At 43.7% G+C, this 27,574-nt stretch overlaps 1 protein-coding gene across 1 annotated transcript in view; it reads right to left on the reverse strand.

The window, feature by feature from the left end:
* Positions 1–27,137, reverse strand: part of crim1 (cysteine rich transmembrane BMP regulator 1 (chordin-like)) — a 211,218-nt gene extending 184,081 nt beyond the window's left edge. Inside the window, exons 1-2 of the mRNA XM_072580500.1 lie at positions 26,144–27,137; positions 19,346–19,519 (exon numbers count right to left, since the gene is read on the reverse strand). Coding sequence (XP_072436601.1) covers positions 19,346–19,519; positions 26,144–26,456 — 487 coding nt within the window. The 5' untranslated portion in view covers positions 26,457–27,137. The remainder of the gene's footprint in view (positions 1–19,345; positions 19,520–26,143) is intronic.
* Positions 27,138–27,574: the final 437 nt, after the last annotated feature.

Genomic DNA, 27,574 nt, shown 5'->3' on the forward strand with positions numbered 1-27,574 from the left:
GAAGTGTTTGGAGGGACATTGTCCGGGTGCTGGCAGGTGGGACTAGATTGGGTTGGGATAACTGGTCGGCATGGACAAGTTGGACCGAAAAGTCTGTTTCTGTGCTGTACATCTCTATGACTATGACTCTATGAGGCATCATTAAGCTTTTAATTCATGATTTTTAACTGGATGCAAAGTCCACCATCATGGGATTCAAACCCAGGTGCCCAGAACATAACATGGATCTCTGGATTACAGGGTCACCACCCTCCCACTGTTAGGATTGTGGGGATAGAATGTGGGAGAGATGAAGTGGATACATTATGGTAACAATTGCTTGACCCAGGCAAAAGAGTTAAAAGGCAGTGTTCCCAATTTGACACGGAAATAGAGTGGAATCACAACATGATCCAGACCTTTCACATGCCAGGGATTATATAATGTCGAAGAAGGAACATAGTGGAGTCTACTTTATGTGCTCTCCCATTATGTTCCTTTCTTCAAAAGGGATTGCTTTATAACACTTCTGTGGTAGGTGGGCCTTGAACCCAGAGTCAAAGAACACAATCACTGTGCCACAGGAACCCCTTGGCAAAATTTGTTGTTGCATCGCCCACTAATATTTAACCAATCATACAGCACTGAAAAGGAATACATTCAAATTATGTAATTTACATTGGATTGGTCTTTCTTTTCCCATCCAGACAAATGGTTGCATTTTATCTATTCTCAAACTGGATAATGCATCAAACCCCATGATCCACTGGAGGAAGAACAGCTGAGGGAAGCCTTCAATCATTGTGATGGATGTTCTTCTATTGTCTGCCCTGACTATAGACAAGAGGTGGCCTCAAAGTGTGACGTGGGAACAGTAAACTAATCCTGAACTGGCTTTTGAAAGCCCAGGGAACTGACTCCAATCCTTCACTTGCCAGTTCACTCAACTTGAACTTGGCCCTGGGGATTTTTTTGGATTGAGGATGGCATTAGCAATATTGCCTTAAGAGTCAGAATCAATCTTAAATGAAAATACCCTGCAGTATCTATTAACACACTGTCAATGTCAGATCCATGCAAACCAGTCAGAATCTGGGTTTCAACGTTACCGGGCCTGGGCTACGTTGCTTAGCTAACATTAAACATGTAGTCCATGAAAGCAAAGACCTTTGAGTTGCAGAAGGAGCAGTAGTGTTGGGAATAGGTGGGGGGGAAGAAAAGAGAGAGGGAGATAGAGAGAATGTGATGTTGGGAGTTCATGGACACAGGATCAGCATCTGCACAAGTCTTAGTGGAAGTGCTGTTCTATCCAGTGAATGTCCGAAAGTAGACCTTGTGCTGACATTCTGCTGCCATACAAATCTGCACTCTCACAGGGATAATGCACAGTGCTTTGCTCAACTGCATTTGCCAGAGACTGGGGGTTAACCCCATCTCAACAGATGTTGCCGAGCAGCAAATGGATATGATTACTCAGGTTACATGGGTGGGGCAATGGGAAAAATGTAGGAAGGTGGGACACACTCATACACATCTCAGCACGCACAAGTTCAGAGCAAATCATGTCGCAGTTTTAAATTCAGCAGTGAAGATGAGATGACTATCACTCACTTGTCACATACTGCTATAAACTGAAGAAAGTCAAAGGAACAGGAGCTGGCCTTCCAGCCTCTTTAACCGGTTCTGAAGCCAAGGCCAACATGACTGTGTTTTAACATCCTCCACTTACCTTGGCTCCAAATCCATAAATGCCCATTCCTTAAACACAGACCCTTAAGCATCCCTCTTACATTACAACTTACATTCCAAGGTCCAGGACTACATGCTGAGGGATACACGAAAGCTTGGGGCAGCTGCCACAGACCACTATCTGAGGTCTTTCTGCTAAAGTTAATTGGGGGTTCATTCAGTTACCGGACCCTCCTAGTGTCTCACATGCACGTACATATCCTATTGTACACGAAAAATAGGTCTTTGGTTTGTCTGGATAGAGTCAAAATGTAATGTTTGTTTCCTTTATATGCTACTGCCACACAATCCAACTGCAATTGTGATAACGTACTTTTTTTTGAAATATAAAAAATATTACAACAACAACTACAGTTCAAAAGTACTAGGTGAGTAGAAAGGATCCTGTGGTCATGCAAGGTGCTACATAATTGCAAGACTTTTGCTTTTACACAAAAATGCTTCTTGTCCTAAGAAGCAGAAATACAAACTTTTAAATGGAATAAAATTAGCTACAGTTTTCTGATACTTTATTCCTGATCTACTGTCCAATTGCTTTTGATGGTACAAAACTTGAATAGTGCAAAGCCTGAAGGAGAGATGAGTTTGCTGATGCTTTTCATTGTGCACTCATCAGGACGAACAAACATGAACAATGAATGCAATTCGTCAAGATTGTCACATGGCTTTACACTTGCTGGAAGTGACACAGTTACACGCATGAGTTGGAGATGCCGGTGTTGGACTGGGGTGGGCAAAGTTAAAAATCACACAACATCAGGTTATAGTCCAACAGGTTTATTTGGAAGCACTAGCTTTTGGAGCGCTGCCCCTTCATCAGGTGGTGAACCATCTGATGAAGGAGTGGCGCTCTGAAAGCTAATGCTTTCAAGTAAACTTGTTGGATTATAACCTGATGTTGTGTTATTTTTAACATTTTTACGCAGAGATGCATTCTCTGCAAACAACAGGAATATCCACAAGCTTTTTTCTGAATCAGCTTCGACATGGCGAGTCTATGGTTCCCTGTTGCTTTTTCCATGGCAATCCCTCAGTCAATCAGAGTCGACTTGCCAATCAATCAGAACCCTTTTCTCTTGTTATATTAATTGATGTTAATGTTTGAAATTTTGCTTTCCTGCATTCTGTCCTGATGAGTGCAAGACAAAGAGCTTCAGCAAGGTCGCTCTCCTTCCAGCCATTCTCAAGTATTTCTGCAATCGAGGAGTCTCTCGTTTCTTGGCTCTGATGTTCTGCCTCTGACTTATCCATTCCACTTCTGTTGAGGAATTCTCTTCGGATGCCTGTGGAGCAGGTGCACATGCCTGGGGTTTGTGTGTTATTGGGCTGGTTGTACAAGCAAAGACCCAAAGGTAGATGGCACTGATTTCACCCAGTGTTTGGAAAGGGGATACTGCAGCTCCCTGGTGCTTAGTTGGGAACTAGAGCTATTGTCCAGGAAAATACCATCCTCCTCCCAACCTTATATTCTTGTGTTGCATCCCAACCCACCATATATGCTGCTGTGATTGTCATAATAAAAACACTGCTGCTGGTGTTTGTGGAAGATGATTAAGTCACCTACAGACAAAACACAGCCGGAACACATTATTACAAACTCGACAGAACTGAAGCAATGGGTTATTATAAGGCTTGACTTCTCTTACGGGCTATAATGAAGTTGCAACTGCAACCACGGAAACACTTGTCATAATGACAGATGTGTAATAACAGCTTGTTACTCTGGTTTACTGGACCCAGGAGTCGGGAAGGAGGGGTGATTACAATATCTGTGCCTCACTTCTGTGCCAGAATATCAATGCAAACTCACCTGACTGAAATAGCTTCCCAAAGGGTGTCCAAAATAACCCATATATTCGCTAAAGAATTGGCAAATAATGTTCAGCACAGGCACACTTTGTTATAAAGAAAAGGGAAGTCTCCTATTATTTGGAAGGTGCACAGAGGAACAAAGGAATCTCAGAGTACACTTGCACTAAACACTACATGTTGAATCATGGGTTAGCAAGGTCTTGAAGGAAGTAAACTAAGCACTAGGCTTAATTTCCAGACAAACAGAACTAACAAAAGGAGAGACACTAACCCTGCACTGAAGTAGGGTTAGATCCCATATATAGTAGCCATTTACAGAAAGGACATAACAGCATGAGAGAATTAGACATTTACAATAATGCATGCTTATATATTTCAGGAAAGGATTTGCAGGCTGGGTTACCTTTTTGTTGAAAGAAAAGGCCAAGGGGTGATCACATGGAGGCCTTTAACATTAGAAAAGGTTTTGACAAAGCAGATACAATGGGATTCTTTATTTTTGTGAGGAAGAGTAGCAAAGATAAGGGTTATCCGTCTGAAATATATGTTAGCACCCTTGTGACCCAGGTTACTCTACCTTGTGGAGCCCGAAGAGGCACCTCTGGAACTCAAGAATAAAGTGAAATTGACCTTTCAGGATCCAGGTCAACAGCTCTCCAAATGAGAAGGCACCAATCAAATTCCTACAAGTATCAATTGCAACATTTAAGAGGCATTCAGATGGATATATGAATAGGAAGGGTTTGGAGGGATATGGCCTGGGTGCTGGCAGGTGGGACTAGATTGGGTTGGGATATCTGGTCGGCATGGACAGGTTGGACCGAAGGGTCCGTTTCCATGCTGTACATCTCTATGACTCTATTTAGGGCAGGTAATGGTCTAGTGGTATTTCACTGGACTGTTAATCTCGAGACCCAGGTAGTGTTCTGGGGACAATAGTTTGAATCCTGCCATGGCATATGGTGGAATTTGAATTCAATAATAATCTAGAATTAAGAGTCTAATGATGACTACAAATCCATTGCTGATTGTCGGAAGATCCCATCTGGTTCACCAATGTCCTTTAACAAAGGAAACTGGTCTGGCCAAAATGTGAGTCCAGACTGACAACAATGTGGTTAATTCTTAACTGTGCTTTGGGCAGTTAGGGATGGGCAGTAAATGTTGGTCTAGCTAGCAATGCCCTCATCCCATGAATGAATTAAAAAAAACAGAAAAACTATCTACCTTCCTGACATTACTGCACACAGGCAGGTATCCCATTACCAATTCACCCTTTCTTTACACGTGTAGAGCCCTTGACACTGATTCAGTTCCCTCAGAGCCAGCCCTCAGAGTGAACAGAACCTCTGACACTCCTTTTTTTTTAATATATTTTATTAACTAGTACAAATTGCAAACAAACAAAGTTAACATTAACAGCTGTACACAAGAAACAGCAATTTACAGGGGAAAGGGGCAGCAAAGCCAGACCCCCCAAACCCCACTGTACAACCCGTTCACTCCTGTTAATTATCTGTCAGCCAGGGCTCCCTGACTGGACTGGGTTAACAGTCCCAATGAGGGAACTCATATTCTATGAGGTCCATCTGGCTGCCCTCATTACAGTCACTACAGTTCCGACTGTCCTGGGAAGTAGACAGTGCCTGGTCATTGTCAGAGATGGGGGTGGGGTGGTGTCCTGAGAGGGACCTTATCCCTACAGCTATTTCTTAAGACCCCAGTGTCCACTTTCTGTCCATGTGAAAACCTCCCCCACACAACAGTAGCTCATAGTGTTGAGGGAGAGGGGTCCGGTCTCCCAAAATAAGGTCATCTGTATTAAACACTGCCATCAATAGCCGAAACTGTGGACACTGACACTCGATGACCCTCTCAGTGTAAAACTGTCTTCTGTTGTAAATGAATCCTGCAGACTGTCAGATCCAATAATCCTTTCTCAGAGAGGTTCTCAAATGGTGCTGGCAATTGATTAAAAATACGCTCACATGTGCCAAAAACAATCAGAAGAAATAGATGGAACTTATATATAGGTATTAATGTTCTTTGTTTTTTAAACGTAAAGATGATTCCTCCAAACTAAGATTCCGAACACTGACATTCACTCTTTGGGGAGAATTAATCCAGTGCTCAAACTTTTTCAGTATCATCAGCTGATGTCCCATCTCAAGAAAGGCATCCCCTGTTGGTGTATCCTTCACCCATATTCCAGATGTGCACTCTCTCATTGCTGCTGTGCATATATGACCTTAATAATGATACAGCTTTTGACTGACACTGCATTCCAAGGGCAGACTGAAATACACCAGCCCACGTATTAAAATTAACTCCAAAGGCTCCCTGTGCCATGGAGTGGATATTACTGCAGTGTGTCTCTTGTAGCCTATTGAAACAGTACAGAAAAGGCAGCATTTTATCAAATACAGAGGAACCTCGATTATTCGGCATTCAATTATCCAAATATCGGATCATCCAGCAAGATCGCAAGGTCCCAATGCTCGGCTGAACTATGTTATCCGGAATTCGATTATTCGGAATTCGACTAACCGAGAAAAATACTTCCCACCCGTGTCCTTGGGATAATTGAGGTTTTTCTGTACTATCTCAGGCTTAAGCTTTGACCACCACTGTAGTGAGAAATAGTGTGGATGGAATAAATTCAACCATCCACCCATTGACTCCTCAGTCACTGCTTTTCCCCAATGCCTTTGCCCACATGTGCCACAGGCTTTGATGACGTTTGCACAGAAAAGTACACGTGAGTTGAAAAATGCCAGTCAGCAGGGTGCTGTGTGTTTGTACATGCACCAACACCCATCCAAGTCATTGGCAAAGGTTGGGGGGGGGGGGGGGGGGGTGCAGGATGTACTCAAGAAGTCTCTGCGCTATCTCGGAGTGAGTCCAGGATTTTGGCTATTCTGCCTAGCTGGGTTTGATCACTCATTTGAATGCACTGTTGAGCTGCTGGCAGCTCTGAAAAGCGAGCAACCGTTTTAGATGACAAAGTTCGCAATTTCGCAGGAATCAATGATTCTAATGGCTTTGGCCTGTTGAATATTCTATCGTTAGGCTCCCTGCTACTGTTTGTCGCACTGTGAAAGCTGCTGGCTAATGCTGCCTCTCTGCTGTGCACGCAGTCTTCTTGCTATTTTTGCTCCCGGCCCCTCCATTCCATCCACCTCACCCCTATCCTCTGCTGGCTCCAGTACCTCTGGCTGCCAAAGATGTGCATAGCAGGGAGAGGGGTTAACTCCAGAATGGGGTGGGGGGGGGGGCGACCAAATCCTGCATTAACTTTAATGTATACAGGAAGGGAACCGATCTGATGTCAGGGGCTGATCTAGTATTTTGACAGCTCATTTACATGAGATGGAGTGTCTTATATAAAGGGGGAGAGCGACTATCAGCAAATTTTTAAAAATCACAAATAGAACAACCTGCGGCTTTAACATCTCACTGCTTCCCTCCTTTCTCATCTATTCTTGTCACTTGGGTGAATAATTGGATGAGTCCAGGGTAAGTGTTGAGGAGAACTGGCTGGGAGGAGTTGCAGAGTCTGACAGTGTGATGAAGCTGAATTAGCATCAGCAGTGAAACAGTCATTAATCCAGACTGCCTCCACAATCATGTTCTTGTGACTGTGCATGTTAATCCATCTGCCCTAGCCTTTGTGATGTCATTAGCACTCCCCCTTTAAATAAAACAAAAAAAATGGTTTCAATGCAACTCCTTGGCCGTCAAATTTTAAATTAGTCCTGATTGTGTTAGGCATTCTCCTCTCTGCAGTTTAAATTCTCCCAAACAGCTCTCATTTGATCTTCTGATGCAGAAGGGAAACTACAGTTAGCCTGAGGTATTCATGCTTGCATGATGGTGTGGTGGGATTCCACTATGGACAAATCCAGTCAGGAAAGTTTCCAAACTCTGTCCCGCTCTCAGTGGGAGGAGGGCACAGCTCCTTGATGGGCAGTAGGGAAAGAAAATACACTCAACAACAACTTGCTTTTATATAGCACCTTTAGCACAATTTATTTTTTTAAAAAGCCCATGCACTGACAAACAGAATTTGACACCATGCCACTGTTCTGACAAATATTCACACCGGACTCCAAAACGTTAACGCAGTCTCTCTCTGCATGCGTGCTGCTAGACCTGCAGAGTTTTTCCAGCATCCTTTGCTCTTGTTTCAGATTTTCAGCATCTGCAATAATTTGCTTTTAAAGAGCTGGCAGGCAGTGGAAAGGTTGGCCGAAGGCGCAGATCTTAAAGGAGGAAAAGTGAAGTGGACAGAGGAGAGATTTAGGGAATGAATTCCAGAATGTACAGCCAGAAGGCAAGAGGTGGAATGACTAACATTGGGGATGCACCAGATCTACTCTCAAAATGGCTACGTTCGTCCTCCAAACTAAAGAGAGAGTGACATGGGGCAAGGGCAGAGGGCAGACGAATAAGAAAATCATGTGAAATGTGGAGTGTCTTAGCAGGAATGAGGCAAGCAGACTGCAGTGTTGTGCAGACGACAGGCACAATCAGTAGGCCTGTGGAAACACTGACCTTCTCTGATGGCTGCACTACTGTTCAGAAGACCCTGGAGAACAAGGAGTGGTTTCTAACCACAGCTGGAATTGACAAGGTGTTGTTTCCGTCTTACAACTTCCTTAAAGAACAACAAATTATTCAACAGCACCAGGCTCAGTGCAGAGAGCAGCAACATGTTGGTCTTGGCACTCACTCCTATTCTTTGTCCAGGCAAAGAAGCCTACAAATAGCATGGCTAGCCGCATTGGTACAAATATTCATTGCTGTTATCCTGCCAAAGATTATAAAGACACAAAAGCAGAGCAGTGGAATGCAAAACATTTCCTCTGTAATGTCCTCTAGATGAGAAGGTCAAAAGACCAGAGGAGAACAGCTCCAAATTACCAACTCCTCCTCACATACTTTTCTGGTCTTGCCGAGGCCCACACAGAGACCATTAAAATAACATTTGTCTTTTACAGCACACGCATTTAGCACTTGCTCTGCCTGTTGTAACTCATTCATTACAAATGTTTAAAACTGTGTCCAAGCTTGGAGGATTTCCTTAAACTAAATGTTAAATAGTATTCATTTGGAAGAGCAGTCACCCAACAAACTGGTCCAAATAACGAAATGTATCACCAACACGAGAATTTGCTGATCATTGGGAATGCATTAGGGGTTACTATACAATCGTAATGCTTAGTATACTGTATTAACTACTCAACACTTATACACACAATCTAAAAGGATTATCTGGAATTCTCTTTTGTAGTATGAGTTTGCACATTCTCCCTGTGTCTGTGTGGATTTTCTCCGGGTGCTCTGGTTTCTTCTCACAGTCTGAAGGTGTGCAAGTTAGGTGGATTGGTCATGCTAAATTGCCCATAGTGTCCAAGGAAGTGCAGGTGAGGTGGCTTAGCCGTGGGAAATGCTGGGTTACAGCGATAGGGTAGAGGGGTGCATCTGGGTGGGAGGCTCTTCGGACATTTGTTGTGGACTTGATGGGCTGAATGGCCTGCTTTAACACGATAGGGATTCTGTGATTCTGTGAATTCATGAGACACGCTTGTATAATTACATATAATGCCCCAGCGCCCAGCGCTGTCACCGGATCCTAGCACATCACCTCGACATTTAACTCTTCTGCCTGCAGTTCCTCTGATAAAATATTCTAGTTTTCTCCCTTGCAGTTGATGAGAAGGATTGTGCTATTGCACTAACACCATGAATTAATTTTCAGGGTATGTCAGCTCTTGGGACCTCATTTCATTGAGCTGGCACAGATGCCAATAGTCCTGATTTTCAATCTTTGGTCTAATTAGCTGTGCAGATACCTCAGGACATGGCTAATGGGGGTGACATGGTGCTGTTTCACCTCTGCCTCTGATTTTAAAATAAAAACAGTGAAGAGATTTTATGTTGCTGCCCTGTCCAGGTTGGCAATGCAATAAATGTTGATTGTAGAACCCAGACTTAGATTCCCAAGCACGCTCTCATGGCTTTGATATTTTGCACCTCTGCCAGAATGAAAGTGAAAGTGGACAGTAAAAGAAAAAGTGAGCTCTGAACGACCACCTAATGCTTTTCCATCTTATGCCGATCCCAGCTTCTCGCCCAACAAGATCTAGGACCACTTCCAGTTGACTACACCAAAGTATCCACTAGTTTAAGAAAAGGTTGTGTGGTGGAGAGAGGGTAAAATGGCTAATCTCTCTTACTTTCGGTAAACACTTATGGGTGAACATTTACATCTGACTTCTGAAGAAGGGTCACTGGACCTGAAACATTAACTCTGATTTCTCTCTACTGATGCAGCCAGACTTGCTAAGCTTTCCCATTAATTTCGGTTTTTGTTTCCGACATCGGATGCATGTGCAAGTGACGTTGTAAACTCCAGAAAGGATTTTAATCCATTAAGGTGATTGTAGCTGCTAGATCATGCAAGTTCATAATTTGTACTGAGAAATGACTGTCCTCACAGGCACTACCTACCTAAATTCATACCTGCACTACTCGTGCAGGTATGAATCTGCCAACTATGTGGCCCCACATATCCCATTTCCCCTCGAATCTGTCTGCATTTAGAACTCATGGAAATCGGGTCATCCATAGTGACTCAAGAGAGTTCAGTGACCCAACTAATAAAACAAACCCTAGCCTTATTTCTGTCGCATTGTCTTCTGCATTCCATAGATATGTAACTAAATCAAAGGGAAAATATTTACACCGAGACTTAAATAATAAACTATGCAGTGTCCTAATGTGCCAATATCATTAAGCCTAACCAAAGGTGGCACGCGTGGAAAAGTGGATTCTGGGTTCAACCACATATTAAGGGGCAGCTTCAATAATGAATAGAAAGATTCTTATCAAATGAAAAGTTGCTGTGTGCAGTCCAAAGTTAACAAAGTGCTTGCTGGCACCAATGATTAGTAACAATTGCTTATGACAATATTATGTTGACTGTAAAAAATTTACATTAATATCTTGATTTGTTTTATTGTATTGTACTCATTTTTAGTTCTAATTATTAGGTGTTTGTATATCTTGTCAAAAATATTTTTAAGAGAGATGTTTGGTTCCTGGCACAGATCTGACAGGTGTAGTCGAAAAGCAGATTCATCTACAGTGGGGAGCACTGTATCCCTGTTCGATACTGCTCTCACCAAACATCCACATCTGCCCTTTTCAGCGGCTAAACAAAGTACTGACCAGACAGACACATCCCATCCTTTCCACTGGGTCTGAGGGTGGGGGAATACAATTAGGACAGGTAATCACCCTCTGATCTGTCTTAAACTATCGCAACACCTTGTGTGCCAAAATATAGTCATTCCCCAACCTCAAGAACATACAATCAGCTGGGAGAGAGAGAAAAAAAGTCAAAAATCCAGGCCAAACTGGGAGGAAAAAAATCCACGCAGCCAATCTCTGCTTCCTCATTCAGCCAAGCAGTTGGAGGAGACCATCCCTCGGCCCAGCTTCCAATCAAAGGGCTGCATCTGTTTTCGAGTGCAGGGTATTTGACAGAACGCAGTTAAAACTGCAATTACCAAGCATTCTCCAGTCATGTTGCCTTCAGTTGTTTCACACAGATGTCTCGCTGACTTCCAACCAGCCCTTCAGAGAATTAGATTACTTGTCCGCTTGCATCCATGACTTTGCCACAGTTATTACACTATCGCCTGCAAGTATTTAATTCTGCTCTACACCCATCAGCAATGTGTTTTACCATCAGCAGCAATAAACCGATGAAGGCTCATGCTGAATATCCTCAGCAGACAAACACACACGAACTTGTAAATGTGAATGGCTCTGTACAATGGGGCGTCTCTGGTATTTACGAATAATAATTAATTAAAGACCTCGACAGTTGAATGCCTGCAGCCAAAAAGCCCCTCATAACAGGGAAATGTGTCTTTCGCTGCCATTTCAAACACATCTATCTCTTGGACTGATTCACATTGCACTGTGCCAAGTTTGTCTTGCAGAATACTGTTCTGCCAAGTAACAAAAATGCAATCCAACACAAGCTTTCAAACTATTTAACAGAGAACACTATTTGCTGGGCTTGATTTGTTCAACTGTTGGGAGAAGTCTGGAACTGATACAGAAAGTGTGAAAGAGGAAACTGGGTGGTGCAGCGTGTTTCTGAGTGCACTATTCTTTCATCTAGGAACCCGGGCTTAAATCCAGGCCGTGGGTTGCAGCATGAACAATTCCGTTTCTCTCCCAGCTGCAGTAAGGTCTGACAGTAAAATGAGCCTTGGAAAGTCTGGACTGGGTTATCAGAAGCACAATGCAGACCGACACTCTGGTGTAAGGCTGCCTGTATAGCTAAACTAATTCAAACGCCTGCCCACAGGAACTGATAGATCCCATCCAAGTGTCAGGGGAAAAAAAAAACGGGGGCAGTATACCAGAGTTTATGTGCATTGCAAGCAATGTTTTGGAGGGACAGACTAGTGTGAGCATTCTTTTAACTGTATGACAATTACTGCTCCTCATTCAGGGCATTCAAACCTGACATTGCACTCTCAACATGGAACCATAAACACAAACATTCCTCACCTTGCTCAGTAAGGAATTCAGTCCAAAGATGATAATATTGCTTACTGTATGTGCAGGAGGTTGGTGGGTGGGAGGTGCGGGTGGTGAAGGGATAATCCATAAGAAACCAAAAGAAAACACCAGCGAACTTGCTGCAAATTCCTCAGGTTGCCCTCTCTCCCAATTTGTTTTTTTGGCACAGGCAGGAGGAGCCTTTTCAAACATTGCTTTATCACTGGTGAAATAATGAGAGTGCTATGTAGCTATCTGCCAGCACCTGCACACAGTCAGGAGAACAAACCCAAACAAAAAGTTGCCAAATATTTGTTTTCAGCAGACCAAGACCAAAACAACAGGTCCCTCTGTGCAGTGACTGTATAAGGAGGTTGGCTGAGGTTTACCAGCTTTCGTACCTGCCTCAGAAACGGTCGCAATTAATCTGCACCCAGGCAATCAACAAGCATATCCCATTTGACTTAGAGAGAGGGGAAAAACAACAACAAACACACACACACACACACAACACCTCCAAACACACACACACACACACAGCTCTGCACTAACACAGGCACCTCCACACACACGCACACACTAACACACACGCACACACTAACACACACGCACCTCCATACACATACACACTAACACACATGCACACCAACACATATAAACGCACACACTAATACACATGCACACGCACCTCCATACACATACACACACTAACAAAGGCACCTCCACACACACACATGCACACCAACACATACACACGCACACACTAACACACATGCACACACTAACACAGGCACCTCCATACACATACACACACACACACCAACACATTAGCACACACACTAACACACACTCACACTGGCACCTCCACTTTAACACAGACACCCACATACCCACAAGACCATCCAGGAGAGGAATAGGAGTTGGCCGTTCAGCCCCTTGATTCAGCTCTGCTATTCAATAGGATCATGGATGATCCAACATTCCTCACATTCACTTTCCTCCCCTTTCCGGTAACCCTTGATTCCCCTAGCTCTGCCTTAAATATACACAAAGACTCTGTCTCCACAGCTCATGGTGAGAAGGAGTTCCAAAGGTTCCTAACCTTGTGACAAAAGATCCCCTCATCTCAGTCTTAGATTGGCCCTCCTTTATTCTGAGGCTATGCCCTCTAGTCTTAGGTTCTCCCATGAGAGGAAACATCCTCTCAGCATTTACCCTGTCAAACCCCTTTAAAACCCCATATGTTTCAATGAGATCACCTTTATTATTCTAAACTCCAGTAAAGTCCCAACCTGTTTAGCCTTTGCTCATAAGACAATCCTTCCATATCAGGGGTCATCCTAGTTAAACAGCTCTGAACAGTCTCCACTGAAATGATATCTCTCCTTAAATAAGAGGACCACACATATGGTTTCACCAGCTCCTTGTTCAGTTGCAGTCAGACTTTCCTACTTTTATAGTCCAACTCTCTTGAAATAAAGGCCAACATTCCATTAGCCTTCCTTTATTTTAGCTTTGTGTTTCATCACAAGTACTCCTAAGTCCCTTTGTATTTCTACTTTCTGTAGTTGTTCCTCGTCATTTAAATAATACTGTTTGTTTGATCTCCCTTCCACAATTCACATTTTCTTACACCATACTCCATTTAACAACCTTCTGCCTATTTACTTAACCTACCAATATCTCTGTTTGTATCCCTCTTGCAAACTGCCTTTCCACATATTTTTGTGTTGCCTGAAAATTTGCCTACAGTATATTCACTTCTTTCCTCCAAGTCATTAATGTTTATTGTAAACAGTTGCAGTGCCATCACTGATTCCTATGGAATCCCATTGGTCATGGGTTGCCAACCTGAAAAAAGCCCCCCTTGGTTTCTTGCCCATTAACCAATTTTCTATCCATGCCAATATACTACCTCCAACACCATGGGCTTTTAACCTTTAGTGAGAGACCTTGTAGAGCACCTTCTGGAAGTCCAAATACAACATGTCTACTGGTTCCCCTCGATCCAGTCTGGTTGAGACTTCCTCTAATAAATTAGTCAGACATGATTTTCCATTCTTGAAGCTGTACTGACTCTGCCTGGTTAGATTCTGATTTGCACAATGTGCAGCTCTTGCTTCCTTAGAAATTTATACCAACATTTTTTTCCAACAACAGATGTTAGGCTAATAGGCCTATAGTTACTCGCTTTTTATCTCCCTTCCTTTTTAAATACGCAGTTTTGCAAACCTCCGGTACTTCCCCAGATTCCAAGGGTTTTTGGAAAATTACAACCAATGCATCCACTCTCTCTGCAGCTCTGTGTATTAGGATCCTGGGATGCAAGTCATCAAGACCAGGGGACAAATCTGCCTTCAGCCGCAGTAGTTTGTCTAATACCACTTCTCTAGTAATGGTAAGGCTACTCAATTCCTCCCCCAATATTCCTCAGTACTATGGGACGTTTGAAGTATTTTCCACCATAAAAACTGATGCAAAATATCTATTTGGCTTCTCTGCCACTTGTTTATTCCCATAACTATCCCAAGACACATTTTCTAGGGTCTATGTTCCCTTTGGCTTCTCTCCTCCCTTTAATATATTAAAAGTAATATTTATTGTCAGTTTTTACATTGCTCATTCGTTTGCCCTCAAAAGTTTATTTTCTTCCTCCATATCGTCTTTTTAAGTACTCCTTTGCTGAATTGTGAATTTATCCCAGTCTTCAGGATTGACTTTTAACTCCTTATATGCTTTTTCTTTCAACTCCTTAACTTCATTGGTTTGCCATGGTTGTATTTATCCCTCTTAGAACCTTTCCTTCTTACTAAGATATATTTTTACTGAGTCATGAATTACCTCCTAAAAAGTGTCAGCCATTGCTTGTTTACTCTCTTTCCTCCAATCTGCCCAGTCCATATTAGATAACTGTGCCTCATTTCATCACAATTCCCTTTATTTAAGCTAAACAGAGCTGCTTCCAAAGCGAGTTTCTCACTCTCAAGCTGAATATTGAAATTTCATTATGTTACAATCACTAATTCCTTGGGGATCTTTCACTCTGAGGTCATTTATTAAACCTGCCTCACTACCCCTGACCAGATCTAGGATAGCCTATTCCCTGGTTGGCTCCACGATATACTGCTCTGGGAAACTATCCCTAATTTGTTGTTGTAGCTACCCATTCAACTTGATTAACCCAATCAACATGAAGGTTAAAGTTATCCATAACTACTGATTAGATTAGATTAGATTCCCTACAGTGTGGAAACAGGCCCTTCGGCCCAACAAGTCCACACCGACCCTCCGAAGAGTAATCCACCCAAATCCATTTCCCTCTGACTAATGCACCTAACACAATGGGCAATTTAGCATGGCCAATCCACCTGACCTGCACATCTTTGGACTGTGGGAGGAAGCCGGAGCACCTGCAGGAAACCCACGCAGACAATGTGCAAACTCCACACAGCCAGTCGCCCGAAGCTGGAATTGAACCTGGGTCCCGGGCCTTGTGAGGCAGCAGTGCTAACCACTTAGCCACTGTGCATTTTACATGCTCTTATTATATGCTGATTTATAACCTTTCCCACAGCGTAGCTATTATTTGGGGGCCTATGCACTATTCCTACCAATTTCTTCTTTCTCTTGCTCATTTCTTATCTCTACCAAAATTGATGCTACATCAGCCAAGCCTAGATCAACTCTGAATTGTCCTCATTTCATCGCTTATTAACAATGCTACCCCGCCACTTGTTCCTTCCCTTCTGTCTTTCTGAAAGGTCAACTATTCCTGAATGTTATGTTCCCTGTACTCCATGCAATCATGCCTCTGTAACAGCCTTGAGATCACATCCATTTACCCCAATTTGCACTGTCAGTTTGTCTCCCCTATTCCGAATGTTTCGTGCACTGAGACACAAAGCCTTTAAACTGACGTTTTTGACAGTTTTAATCATCCTGACTTTTCTCTGTACTGTGGAAATCTCACCCTTTGTCTATTGACTTTGGATTTTGCTGTTCTCTCGTCCATTACTATGCTTGTTTCTCTTTCCTTTGTCACCCTGCTTAGGTTCCCATTCCCTGGCATTTAGTTCAAACCCGTCCAACCACAGTTGCATGGACCTGCCCTATGACATCCATCCTGGTCCTGCCCAGGTTAAGCTGCCTTGCTTGTACTGGTCCCACCTCCCCCAGAATCAGTGCCAGGAACCTGAACTTTTCCATGCACCATCTTTCTAGTCACAAATTCAACTGATATATCCTACTATTTCTACTCTGCCTAGCACATGGCATTCATAATAATCCCAAAATCACTATCTTTGAGGTCCTTTTCAACTTACTGCCTAGCTCCTATCTTCAGCTTTTAGGGCCTCATCCCTTTTTTCAAACCAGTGTTGTTTGCAGCAATGTATACCACAACCACTGGAATAACCCCTTCCTTCTAGAATGTTCTGTTAGGTGATCCGAGGCATCCTTGACCTTAGCATCAGGAAGGCAGCATGCCATCCTGGAACCTTGTTTGTGGCCACAGAAACACTTATCTATTCCCCTTACAACTGAATCCCTGAAGACTAGTGCATTCTCACACTTTCTCCTCCTGTCCCATGCAGTGGAGCCAGTGTCTCAACTGTATCCAAAGTGGTCTATCTGTTTCTCAGGGGAATAGCCTGCACTGCCTGCCTAGTCCACTTGCATTGTCGGGTGGTCACCCATTCCCTTCCTATCTGTGGAGTTTTAACCTGAGGAGTGATCAGCCCACTATACTCAGCTTCATGAATCTCCACAGTGTCCCTAAAAACTGCTCCAACTCCATAACCCAGGTTTCCAGGAGTTGTAGCTGGAGACACTTCCTGCGAACGGTTTTCCAGCTAAGCTCAAGTGTAAACTCCGAGTTTCGAGTCATCAGAGAATTTCGAGATCACCACTGGATCGTGATTGGACATTGGAAGATGATCAGTTGACGAACCTTCTCATAATGGTTTTGGCCTAACACCAATTCAGGATAAAGCCAACCAAAAGCTATGACCTTAGCAAGCACCTGCACCCAGGCCAGGTGGTGTCCAGAACACGGACAGAGTGACGGTGAAGAAGGTGGAAGAAGGCACGCGGTTGTTTGGACCTTTTCCCAGAAGAGGCTGATGTATCATTGCTGAACAGCTGCCTATACATGCTCCAGGCACACAGAGGCAAACAGTACCTGTACCTGGAGGATCATCAACTCATTAAAGGACACACTTCAGGCTGCCCCAAACCTGTTGGTCCTCCAGAGCAAAGAGGTGACCGCGATCCAGTGTTGAAGACTGACACATTCCAAGGTCCAAGACTATGTGCTGAGGGATGCACTAAAGTTGGTGACAGCTGCTGCCAAGGTGCAGTGGGGGAAAGTGCTCGTTGGATGCTGCCTGAACTGCTGTGCTCTTCCAGCACCACTAATCCAGTATTTGCTTTTCAGCATCTGCAGTCATTGTTTTTACCGCAGTGGGGGAAAGACCACCGCCTAAGGTCTTTTGGCCAAACTACAATGGGGGTCTGTTCAGTTATTGGACCTTCCCGGTGTCTCAACTATATGTAAGTAGTATTTTGCATAAGTAAGAAATGCCTTGGGTTTGTTTATTGGAAAGGTAAAAACAATGACTGCAGATGCTGGAAACCAGATTCTGGATTAGTGGTGCTGGAAGAGCACAGCAATTCAGGCAACATCCAAGTAGCTTCGAAATCGACGTTTCGGGCAAAAGCCCTTCATCAGGAATAAAGGCAGTGAGCCTGAAGCGTGGAGAGATAAGCTAGAGGAGGGTGGGGGTGGGGAGAAAGTAGCATAGAGTACAATAGGTGAGTGGGGGAGGGGATGAAGGTGATAGGTCAGGGAGGAGAGGGTGGAGTGGATAGGTGGAAAAGGAGATAGGCAGGTAGGACAAGTCTGGACAAGTCATGGGGACAGTTACTGAGCTGGAAGTTTGGAACTAGGGTGAGGTGGGGGAAGTCAAACTCCAATGTTTGTTTATTCTCCATATGCAAAGGCTGTTCAAAACCAAACTGCTTTCATGACTGTGTATGTATACAAAGATTTTTTATGAATAAAGTACATTTTTGAAGTGTGTGTTCATTGGTACTGGGTGGGGCTGTTTAAACAGAGCCATTTAAATTATGAAAGGAGTAGAGATGAACTTGTGAAAGGCTACTTCCATAGTTCAGAACAAGGGCAATAACGTTATTACAAAGTCGAGATAAGGAAGAGCTGGGTCCATAAATCTCTCCCCTGCTTTTGTTACCTCCTCCAATCCTCCCTGCTTTTTCCCATTGTGGTGTGGGTGGGGGGGGGGGGGGGGGGTGGTATTCTGCAGGTCAGGAAGAAAACTAGACAGCAGTGGATCAGCTATTGATTGCAATAGCAAGAAAAACTAGAAGAGGAGTGAGCAGCCTACATGCTCTCCTTATTTCTGCAGCCCCTCCCCCATATTAACCGTCCCTTATAGTCAGTCATCGCTCTGTTCCCCCATCTTCTAGTTCTGACTAGCTTCATGTGGTCCTGTTCGTCCACTTTACCATCATGTATAGAACCTTCCAGTCTCTTGTCCTACCACTCCAACTGCCTCTGTAAGCTCCTCTTTCTTTGCTACCTAACTTCTCACCTTCAAAAGCCCCCTTAAGACCCTCCTTGTCAACTACATGTTGAGCCATTTCCCCCCCAACTGTCTCTCCCAATTCTGATTGGCTCTGACATTCTGCAACTTTTGAGGGATTGCTCTCAAAAAGTAGTTTTTGGGAGAATGGTGAGTGTCGATCTTGAGAGGGCAGTATTTAGAAAAATACTATACGATGCAGGGAAAAAAGCAGGGAAATGGGATTTCAACCAACTCTGTGTTGCGTGTTTTCTGTAAAGCCAACTCAACAAATCTACAGAAATAATCAGCAGATGACGATGAAAATTTAAGAACGACACCTTGTGCTTCAGATCACACAGAATTCTGTAATTTTACAGAGGCTCTCAAACAGAAGATAGGTATAAATGACAAGTATGAGTTAGAAAGAGAGAGGGGGGAAGAGATCTGGCCTTGAGTAGGTGGAGACCAAAGGCAGATGTCAGTCTAAATATCTCTGTAAGATTACCTCACCAATTCTCTATCTATCCACACCCACTAAGCTGTCAGTTACATTTGTGGCCACTGCTGAACATAAAAGACAATGCCAAATTTACAAATTCCAATCTGAAGTGCCTTTTTGACATTCACTGCGCACTTACCTTCAATCTGCTTTATTGCCAAAAGGCAGTTTTCCCGACTGGGAAACACAAATGGATTGTTACAGGTCCGAATAGTGTCACACTCGCACTTCCCATTGACGATGTTGCAGCCTGTTGCTAGGTTTTCATTGCAGGGCTCGATTCCAAGAAGTTGGTCGTCTTCCCAGCTCTCATCTGAAAGGAAAGTATTTTCAGAACACGGTCAGGATCAAAATAAGCCCACAATTTGCATGTTACTGCAAACCGTACTGGAGTATCAAACAAGTCACAATCTTGGCAACAGTACAGTGACCAATTCATTGGGAATTGTTCCCAAATGCTTGTTTATATATGACATATGTGGGGGTTCTCTCTGATTCTCAATAGCCGAGTACTTTCCATGTAATGTGGCTTCCAAAGTTTGTTTCTTAAATCTTCTTTCCTCAAGATTTTTCAAATTTAGTCAACGCTTTAAAAAGGCAATATTAGTTTGGAACTGACTCAGTAAATAAAGATACATAAAGACACCATGTGTGCCCTATAACATTTAGGTTTGAAAGGCACAGTGTCTATAGAAGTAATTAGCAAGTTAAAGGGTCCCACAGCCACCACCCCCCCCCCCCTCAATAATGATACCAGAAGCTATCATTTTAAATGTGTGACACAGATGTGTCAGAGTAATGAATATCAAGTCATTCACACTTATGCCTGGAGTTTAACTTTCAGTTTACTCATTCTTCAGTGCACAAAGAGCACAAGTCATGGCAGGTACAGATTCAGAAATTTAGGAATTTGACCTGGAACCTTTTTACAGGCTACTAAAAGATATGGTAGAAATATTTAATAAAACAATGGGCCAGATTTTCCAAGGAATTTTATGAAAGAAGAAGGCTACCCATTTCTGACAGGAGATTCCAATCAGGGTTGCTTCAGTGTAGAACTACACATCCATTCTGAAGGTGATACTGGGCTTGGAGGGAGGACACCTTGGTTTGCAAGAACGATATCTGGAGTTCAAGGGTTGGGTTATAGTGAGAGATTACAAAACTTAGGCCTATTTTCTCTAGAATTTTGAAGGTTGAGGAATGATTTGATCGAAGTCTTCAATATATTACCAGGAATAGGCAAGAATTGATCATCTACTTCCAGTGGTTGATGATTCAAGAACAAGAGGACATGGTCTATTAATGAGGCCAGATCATTCAGGAGAGATGTTAGGAAGCACTTCTATGCACAAAAGGTAGTAGATGTTTGGAACTCTCTTATGCAAGTGGCAGTTGATGCTAGATGAGTTGTTAATTTTAAAATTATCTCAAGAGGGTTGGAATAGAAAAACACCATGTGCTACTGAGACTTTATAAAGCTCTGGTTCGGCCCCATTTGGAGTACTGTGTCCAGTTTTGGTCCCCACACCTCAGGAAGGACACACTGACACTGGAATGTGTCCAGCGGAGATTCACACAGATGATCCCTGGAATGGTTGGTCTAACATATGAGGAACGGCTGAGGATCCTGGGATTGTATTCATTGGAGTTTAGAAGATTAAGGGGAGACTTAATAGAGACGTACAAGATAATACATGGCTTGGATGTTAGGTGAGGAGACTAGGACCCGTGGACTCAGCCTTAGAATTAGAGGGGGTAAATTCAGAACAGAAATGCGGAGACATTTCTTCAGCCAGAGAGTGGTAGGCCTGTGGAATTCATTGCCGCAGAGAGCAGTGGAGGCCGGGACGCTAAATGTCTTCAAGGCAGAGATTGATAGATTCTTGTTGTCTCGGGGAATTAAGGGCTACGGGGAGAATGCGGGTAAGTGGAGTTGAAGTGCCCAGCAGCCATGATTGAATGGCGGAGTGGACTCGATGGGCCGAATGGCCTTACTTCCACTCCCCTGTCTTATGGTCTTAAAACTGAGATGGATAATTTTTTGTTAAAGAAAAATGTTAAGGGCTATGGGCCCACAGTAAGTATATGGAGTTAGGCCACAGATCTTCCAGCATCCCACTGAATGGCTTGTTGGGGGGCTGAATGGCCTACTCCTGTTCCTATGACAGCTCTTTCACGGTACAGAACTGTTGGGGGAAGACAAACTATGGCATCCCTCCCTCTTCACACTTGTTCACTGCTCCATTCTAACACTGACAGCCACTGTCAATTAATAAGTACACAAGGTATTAGGGTGCTGGGAGGGGAAGGTGACAGATGGACACAGGGTTAGTATATCAAGTCAGTAGGGTTGGAGCTAGGGAGGGAGTAGGGTGCAAGGTTAAGATGCCAGGTGAGTATGGGGTAGGATGCTGGGTTAGTAATGATGCAGGGTGGGTAGGATGCTAGATGGGAAGGGCTGGGTTCCAGGTAAAGTTAGGTGCCAGCTGGGAGAGGGTGTCCATCAGGGATTATGCGCCAGGTATGTAGGGATCAAGTTGAATGGTGTGGGGTTCCAGCTGGGCAGGATGCCAAGTCAAAAGTGATTAGGGTGCCAGGGTACCAGGTATGGGATGTACTATTTAGGGTAGGTCATTGGGGTGGAAGAAGTTGGGGCTGGTGGAGTAGGCTGGTAGAGTAGTATTCAAATAGGCTGCTATTTGAATACAGCAGCAGGGGATTCCAATCAGGTCCCAGGAGGCTGATTGGTCAAGCTCTGTGATGTAGGGATTCTGAGGAAGGTGTAGCTGGGGGGGCAAGAATCTGAAGTATATACAGGGTCAGTTTAACAGCTATTGAGGAGTTACGACTCAGATTTAACAGTCTAATGTTTCCTGAGCAAGTATTTTACTTAACCTCACTGGAACCCTCCAAAGTTTCTGCTGAAATGGAATCTTCAGGGTTCCAGATGTAACACAATTGCTCAGCAGATGATTCAATTTCCCAATCAATTCCTTTGGACTGTGCTAGGATGAGGATTCCGCAGGGTCTCCATGACCAACTCCCATCAGGGTCCCCATGACCAACTCCCATCTATGTCTGGCCATTGGAAAAATCCAGGCAAATGTTACAATTTACACCATATTTTGCATTTGTTTACACATTTAACGTAAACTCTATTTATTCTCCTCCAATAACTGCTGACTCAAGTTGCTCTTCCTGGAGCAGTTTTACAGTACTGCCGCCAGGTGTCCATTTTACATCAGTGCTGACAGGTTTTTGCTCCAAATTATGCCTACATTTGACAAAACCCTCTAGCTCACTGCCCATTGACAGGAACTCATGCTGTTTCACTATCCATCTGAAGGGCTGTGAAGCTTCTTTACCCAATCTGAAGGGACAACTGACACAGCCTCACTGCTCCTCTGGCTGAGGTCTCAGAGAATACAAGATGACAAATTTCTATGGTTCAGCATCTCATCACCCCCTTGGATTAACCCACTAAGGCCACCAGTGGAGTCTTCTCACTATTGTTCAGCATAACTACGTAAACCATGGCCTTCCTTACCAATTAAAAAGCATGCATTTCATGGAGATAACACTAGTGGAATCTATCACACCACAAGAATTAAAAGACAACATTTACAGGGAAAATAAAGCATAACATGATTTTGTGTTCCAAGAATGGAAATAGCACCAAAGGATCAAGTAATTACATTAGCAGAGGACATTTGAACCAGACCTCTTTGAGCAGAGCTACCTGCTTTAATCTCATTTCCCAGCCTTTTGTGACTCATCCGGTGATGTCCTTCCTTTGCAAACATGTAACTGATTCTTTTTAAAGTACTCCTGTGTGGAATGACTTCCTCCAGCTTCCCCTCCATTCTAGTGACATGAGCATACAGGTGTTCCCCAGGTCTCAGGAGAGACCAGACAGAATGTTAGCTCTTGTACTCAGCACGTTTCCTTCCCTTGCTGGCCCTTACTGGCCTTGTCAGTATCGGAGCATAGAGCAGATCACCAACAGGGAGGTAACACTGCCTGTCTTTTAGTTGATATTCTGGCAGTCCACACAATCTACTACAATAAATAGCACTTACATCTTTATCAATGAAGGATGTTGAGGTACTAAGGTGGTGAATAGATTTTATAAAAACATGTAGCTGTGAAATTTACCTATATTACAATACTTTGATTTTCTTCTCAATTTAAAGTGGAGCCTACGAATAGATCACAGTAATAAATCTATCTGCGATCGCACCATCCCTTTGGCACAATGGCCCATATCTCAATGATCACATCTTTTTCACAGCATACCAGGCTTGTCAAATGTACAAAACAAGTTCCCTCTTCCCATGACGACATTCTCTTCTCCTGAACAGGATTAAAGGGTTGCATTCAAACTTGCATCTCGCCTCACCTGCCAACATACCCTCGGGAGATGTAACATACAGTACATTAACTGTGTTTGGGCCTCCACAGATATTGCCTGATCAGCGAAGTACTTTCAGCATCCTCTGCTTTCATTCTACATTTATGGACCAAAGTGCTTCCAGACTTTTTGTTTTGCTGCAGTAACTGTATGCGCTAGCAGGTTTCCCGTTATGTGGCACGGTGCCAAGGCTTTCCCTTCAGACAAGCACTGAATCTGTCTGGGCCCAGGAAACTCATCCACAGAGTCAGTATTCTATGTCGACTTTGCCTGACTGGAGGTAGCATCCTGGTTAAGCTGAATTCTGCCCCCACACTATGGGGCTTCCAGATGAAATCTCTGGATATGCGAGCAGTCCCGAATTTGGCCTTCTTCACTAACCTGAAATTGGTTACACTAATCGCAGTAATCTTAATCCCTCACCAGGTGAGATCAGCTCACTGTGATGCTGCAATTGGGGCCTGAGCAGTGGTGCTCAGTTCCTGATGAGTTAAAGATTCTGAGGCATCATGGAGCCTGAAGTAACACCTCGAACTAACACAATCCCCTTGCCAACTTCTGCTTCAGAATTTGGTGCCAAATCTAAACAGCTAAAACACAAACATGAACCTTGTTTTGTTCAGAAGCTAGGAAGTACAGGTCATGGGTTGGGTAGTGCTGGGTCTGCACTCTGTGTCATTGGTAAGCTCTTGTTTTGATGTATCATGTGCTCCAAGGTTGGAGCTGAGCCCTGGAAAGGTCCCAGCAGGCGAAGGGAAGGAAATCCTTGGGATCTGAAGGAGAAAGGGTGGAGGGCTGTCGAAACTTTCAGGATAAGAAAGTGGTGGCGGAAGGCTGACATTCCCACTGCTTAGGAATTTAAAAGAAAAACAGCAGCTCCCAAAGCCCAATGTAGTTAGTTACCTTTACAGCACTAATTTCCAACATCACCTGCACCCCGAACCCCATCTTCTCCCATCCCCTCTGTCACGGTCTGAAACAACCTTAGATAATTGGTAACAAGCAAAACAAAAACCGATCGACTTAAGTTCCTGGAGAGGAGATTTCGAGCTCAGTTACTGTTTTGACTTCCCCCCAGTCGTGAGAATTTCTGATTTTTCTCCAAAGCTCGCTGCTGCCGCCTGTCTTTCGAGAGAGATTGCTCAGAAAGCAAGTTTCTGCGTTTGAAAATTAATAAGGGAGAACGGGGGTGTGGGGGAGGATGGAAAAGTACTCGCCAAGCATTTCTTTATTTTTGGGGGGGGGGGTAAGAAAACCTCTGAGCAGAGATTTGTTCCTACTTTTTTAGGAAATACAAAATCCTGCTGCCTGAAGAAATTAAATGCCCGGGTCAAAGTGAAATCCAGTTTAGACAAAGCAAAATATATTTTAAGCAAGTAAGTAAATCGGATGACGTTTATGCTTTTTTTTCTTTCTCTCGCCAGTTTGATTCTATGAAGTCTCCTCAGAAGAGAGAGAAAAAATAAAGAGGCCGCATTTCAAGTCACCCCGATCCCATTTGGAAAGGCAGACTCTTATACAAATCGTGATGGCAGAATTTCCAATATCCCGGAGAGCCCGCTGCACTCAGTTAGAAAAGGGTGTTTTCTTTTAAATTCCTTACTCACCGTCTTCAGCTTGTATTTATTAAACTAATGAAAAAGCCACAAGTGGCCGGCGTGTGGTCCCCACCTGTAACCACACAATTCGTCCCCCCCCCCCCCCCCCCACACACACACACACCACAGTCACACAAATACACACTTTACAAATGACAGCACCGACCTACGCTGATGTAAATTGCTGAAAGTTAGACTGTAAAGTTGGTGGTGTGCGCTTTGTCGTGTGCTGTCGGTTCTCAACACACACTGTAAGAAGGGCTCTCACGGCGTGCTTCCCTGAGGCATCACAGTGTGGCTTCCAAACCTTTAGGGGGCCGGTCCGCAATCAGACATAGCAAACATTCCTGTCAAAAAAAACCCCCTCAACAGCCCACAGTCAAAGCCTGAACTCGCAATATCGAATCCAAAAACAGCAAGGAATCTATTAGTAGCAACAAAAAAAGATCCCCTTTACAATCTACCAGATCACAGCCTCAGCTCAGCTACGGATGTGCGATTGTAAAGATTATAAAAAGCTATTATATGTTGTGTAGATACTATACATATATTTAAAAGGACATGAATAAATCCAATTGTGTGCAGGTCATCACACCCAATGCAAAAAAAACCCCGAACTATGCAATTTTGCAGATTCCAGCCCAGATCAAATCCGCAGAAAGGTGCATTGCAATTTTAAATAAATATATATATGCTAAAAATACAAAGCGGGATCAAAATTTTGCTTCCACTGGCTACGTTGTGCAAAAGCATACACTGCAATTTTAAAAAAATAACTTAGCACCCCCCCCCCCCCCTCAGCCAGTCAGTGAAATGTGAAAATAGCAACTAGACTGAACTTCACTCGGTTCCAAGTTACAGCATGCCACCCCGCCATGTTAAAAGAGAGAGAGAGAGAAAAAGTCCGCGCTGATTTCCGAGCTACCTTCGCAGAGGCCGACTTGGTAGCCGGTGATGGAATCGCCATTGAACGGGGGTCGGATCACACACCGGAGGCCGCGGTCGCAAGTCCCGTACAGACCGTACACGCCGCCGCAGCTCTCGTTCTTCTGCCGGGCGCAGGCGGAGCAGCAGCCGCAGAAGTCCATCACGATACTCCCGGGGCAGTTCCTGGGCTCCTCGCATTTAGATTCCTCGCACGGTAAGCACACCAGAGCCCGGCCGCTCTGAGCGAACAACTGCAGAAGGTGCACGGCTGCGAGCAACTTGGCAGCCAGGTATATCCCAGACGGAACCATTTTTGTTTCACACTGCTTTTCTTTCTTGCAAAACAGCACAACAACAACAAAAAAAACTTTTATGTACTCAAAACACACACACACACACACAAAAAAGCCCACAAAAATCACAGCGAAAGTTTCAGGGAAGAAGTCTTCTCGCACACACGAATACTTCACCGATGCCACAAGGCAAGCGGGTAGCGTGCAGGGCGAATTTAACAATTAGAAAAAAAAGAAACACGCTTTTTCGCTGTACCCTCTTCTTCTCCCTTCAAAAATCCAAGCTGAAAGTTGCTTTCGGCTGAAACGCTGCAGAGAAAGTTGTGCCCGGCTTCTTATTTTCTTTCTTCAGCAGCAACTCCCCTCCTCCCCCTCTTCAAATCAGGATCGAAATAGGTCCGCTTCAACACTGAGAGTTCTTCCACATTTTTTTGTTTTCCCCTCTCAAGGAATTAACAAAAAAAAGAGAGAAAATAAAACACACACGGTTCTTTTTCTCCTCAGAAGCGATGAGTGGTGGGAGAGAAAGAGAGAAATTCCTCGAATCTGGAGCAGAGAGGCAGACGGGCGGTCTCAGCGAACGCCTTGTCGGACTGTCAGAGAGGAGCGTCTTTTTTTATATATACGGTGGGGGTTTTAATGGCACAGCACAGATTGGAGTAGAGTATGTGTGTGAGCCACTGAGCAGCGCAGCGCTCTGGGTCCGCACTCAGGCGCACACATTCGTATATATACACACATTGATACACACTGCTTGCTGTTCGCACACATTAATACACATATTGACATACACATACAGGCGTTCATTGATATATACATATATTGATAAACACACTGCTATTCACACATTAGTACACATATTGACATGCACACACTGACATTCATATTCATGTACACATATATTGATAAACACACCGCTACTCACACACATTAATACATGCATTGACACACGCAGATACACACATTAAAGTATACATCGACGCACACACACATATACACCCATTAAAATATACACTGATCCACTGTTACACCCATTAAAATATACATTGACACTGTTATACTCATGGACACACTGTTACACATTAAAATACAGATACACACATAATACACACAGATATACATACATTCAGGTACAT

This window comes from Chiloscyllium punctatum, chromosome 11 (assembly GCF_047496795.1).
Source record: "Chiloscyllium punctatum isolate Juve2018m chromosome 11, sChiPun1.3, whole genome shotgun sequence".
NCBI lineage: Eukaryota > Metazoa > Chordata > Chondrichthyes > Orectolobiformes > Hemiscylliidae > Chiloscyllium > Chiloscyllium punctatum.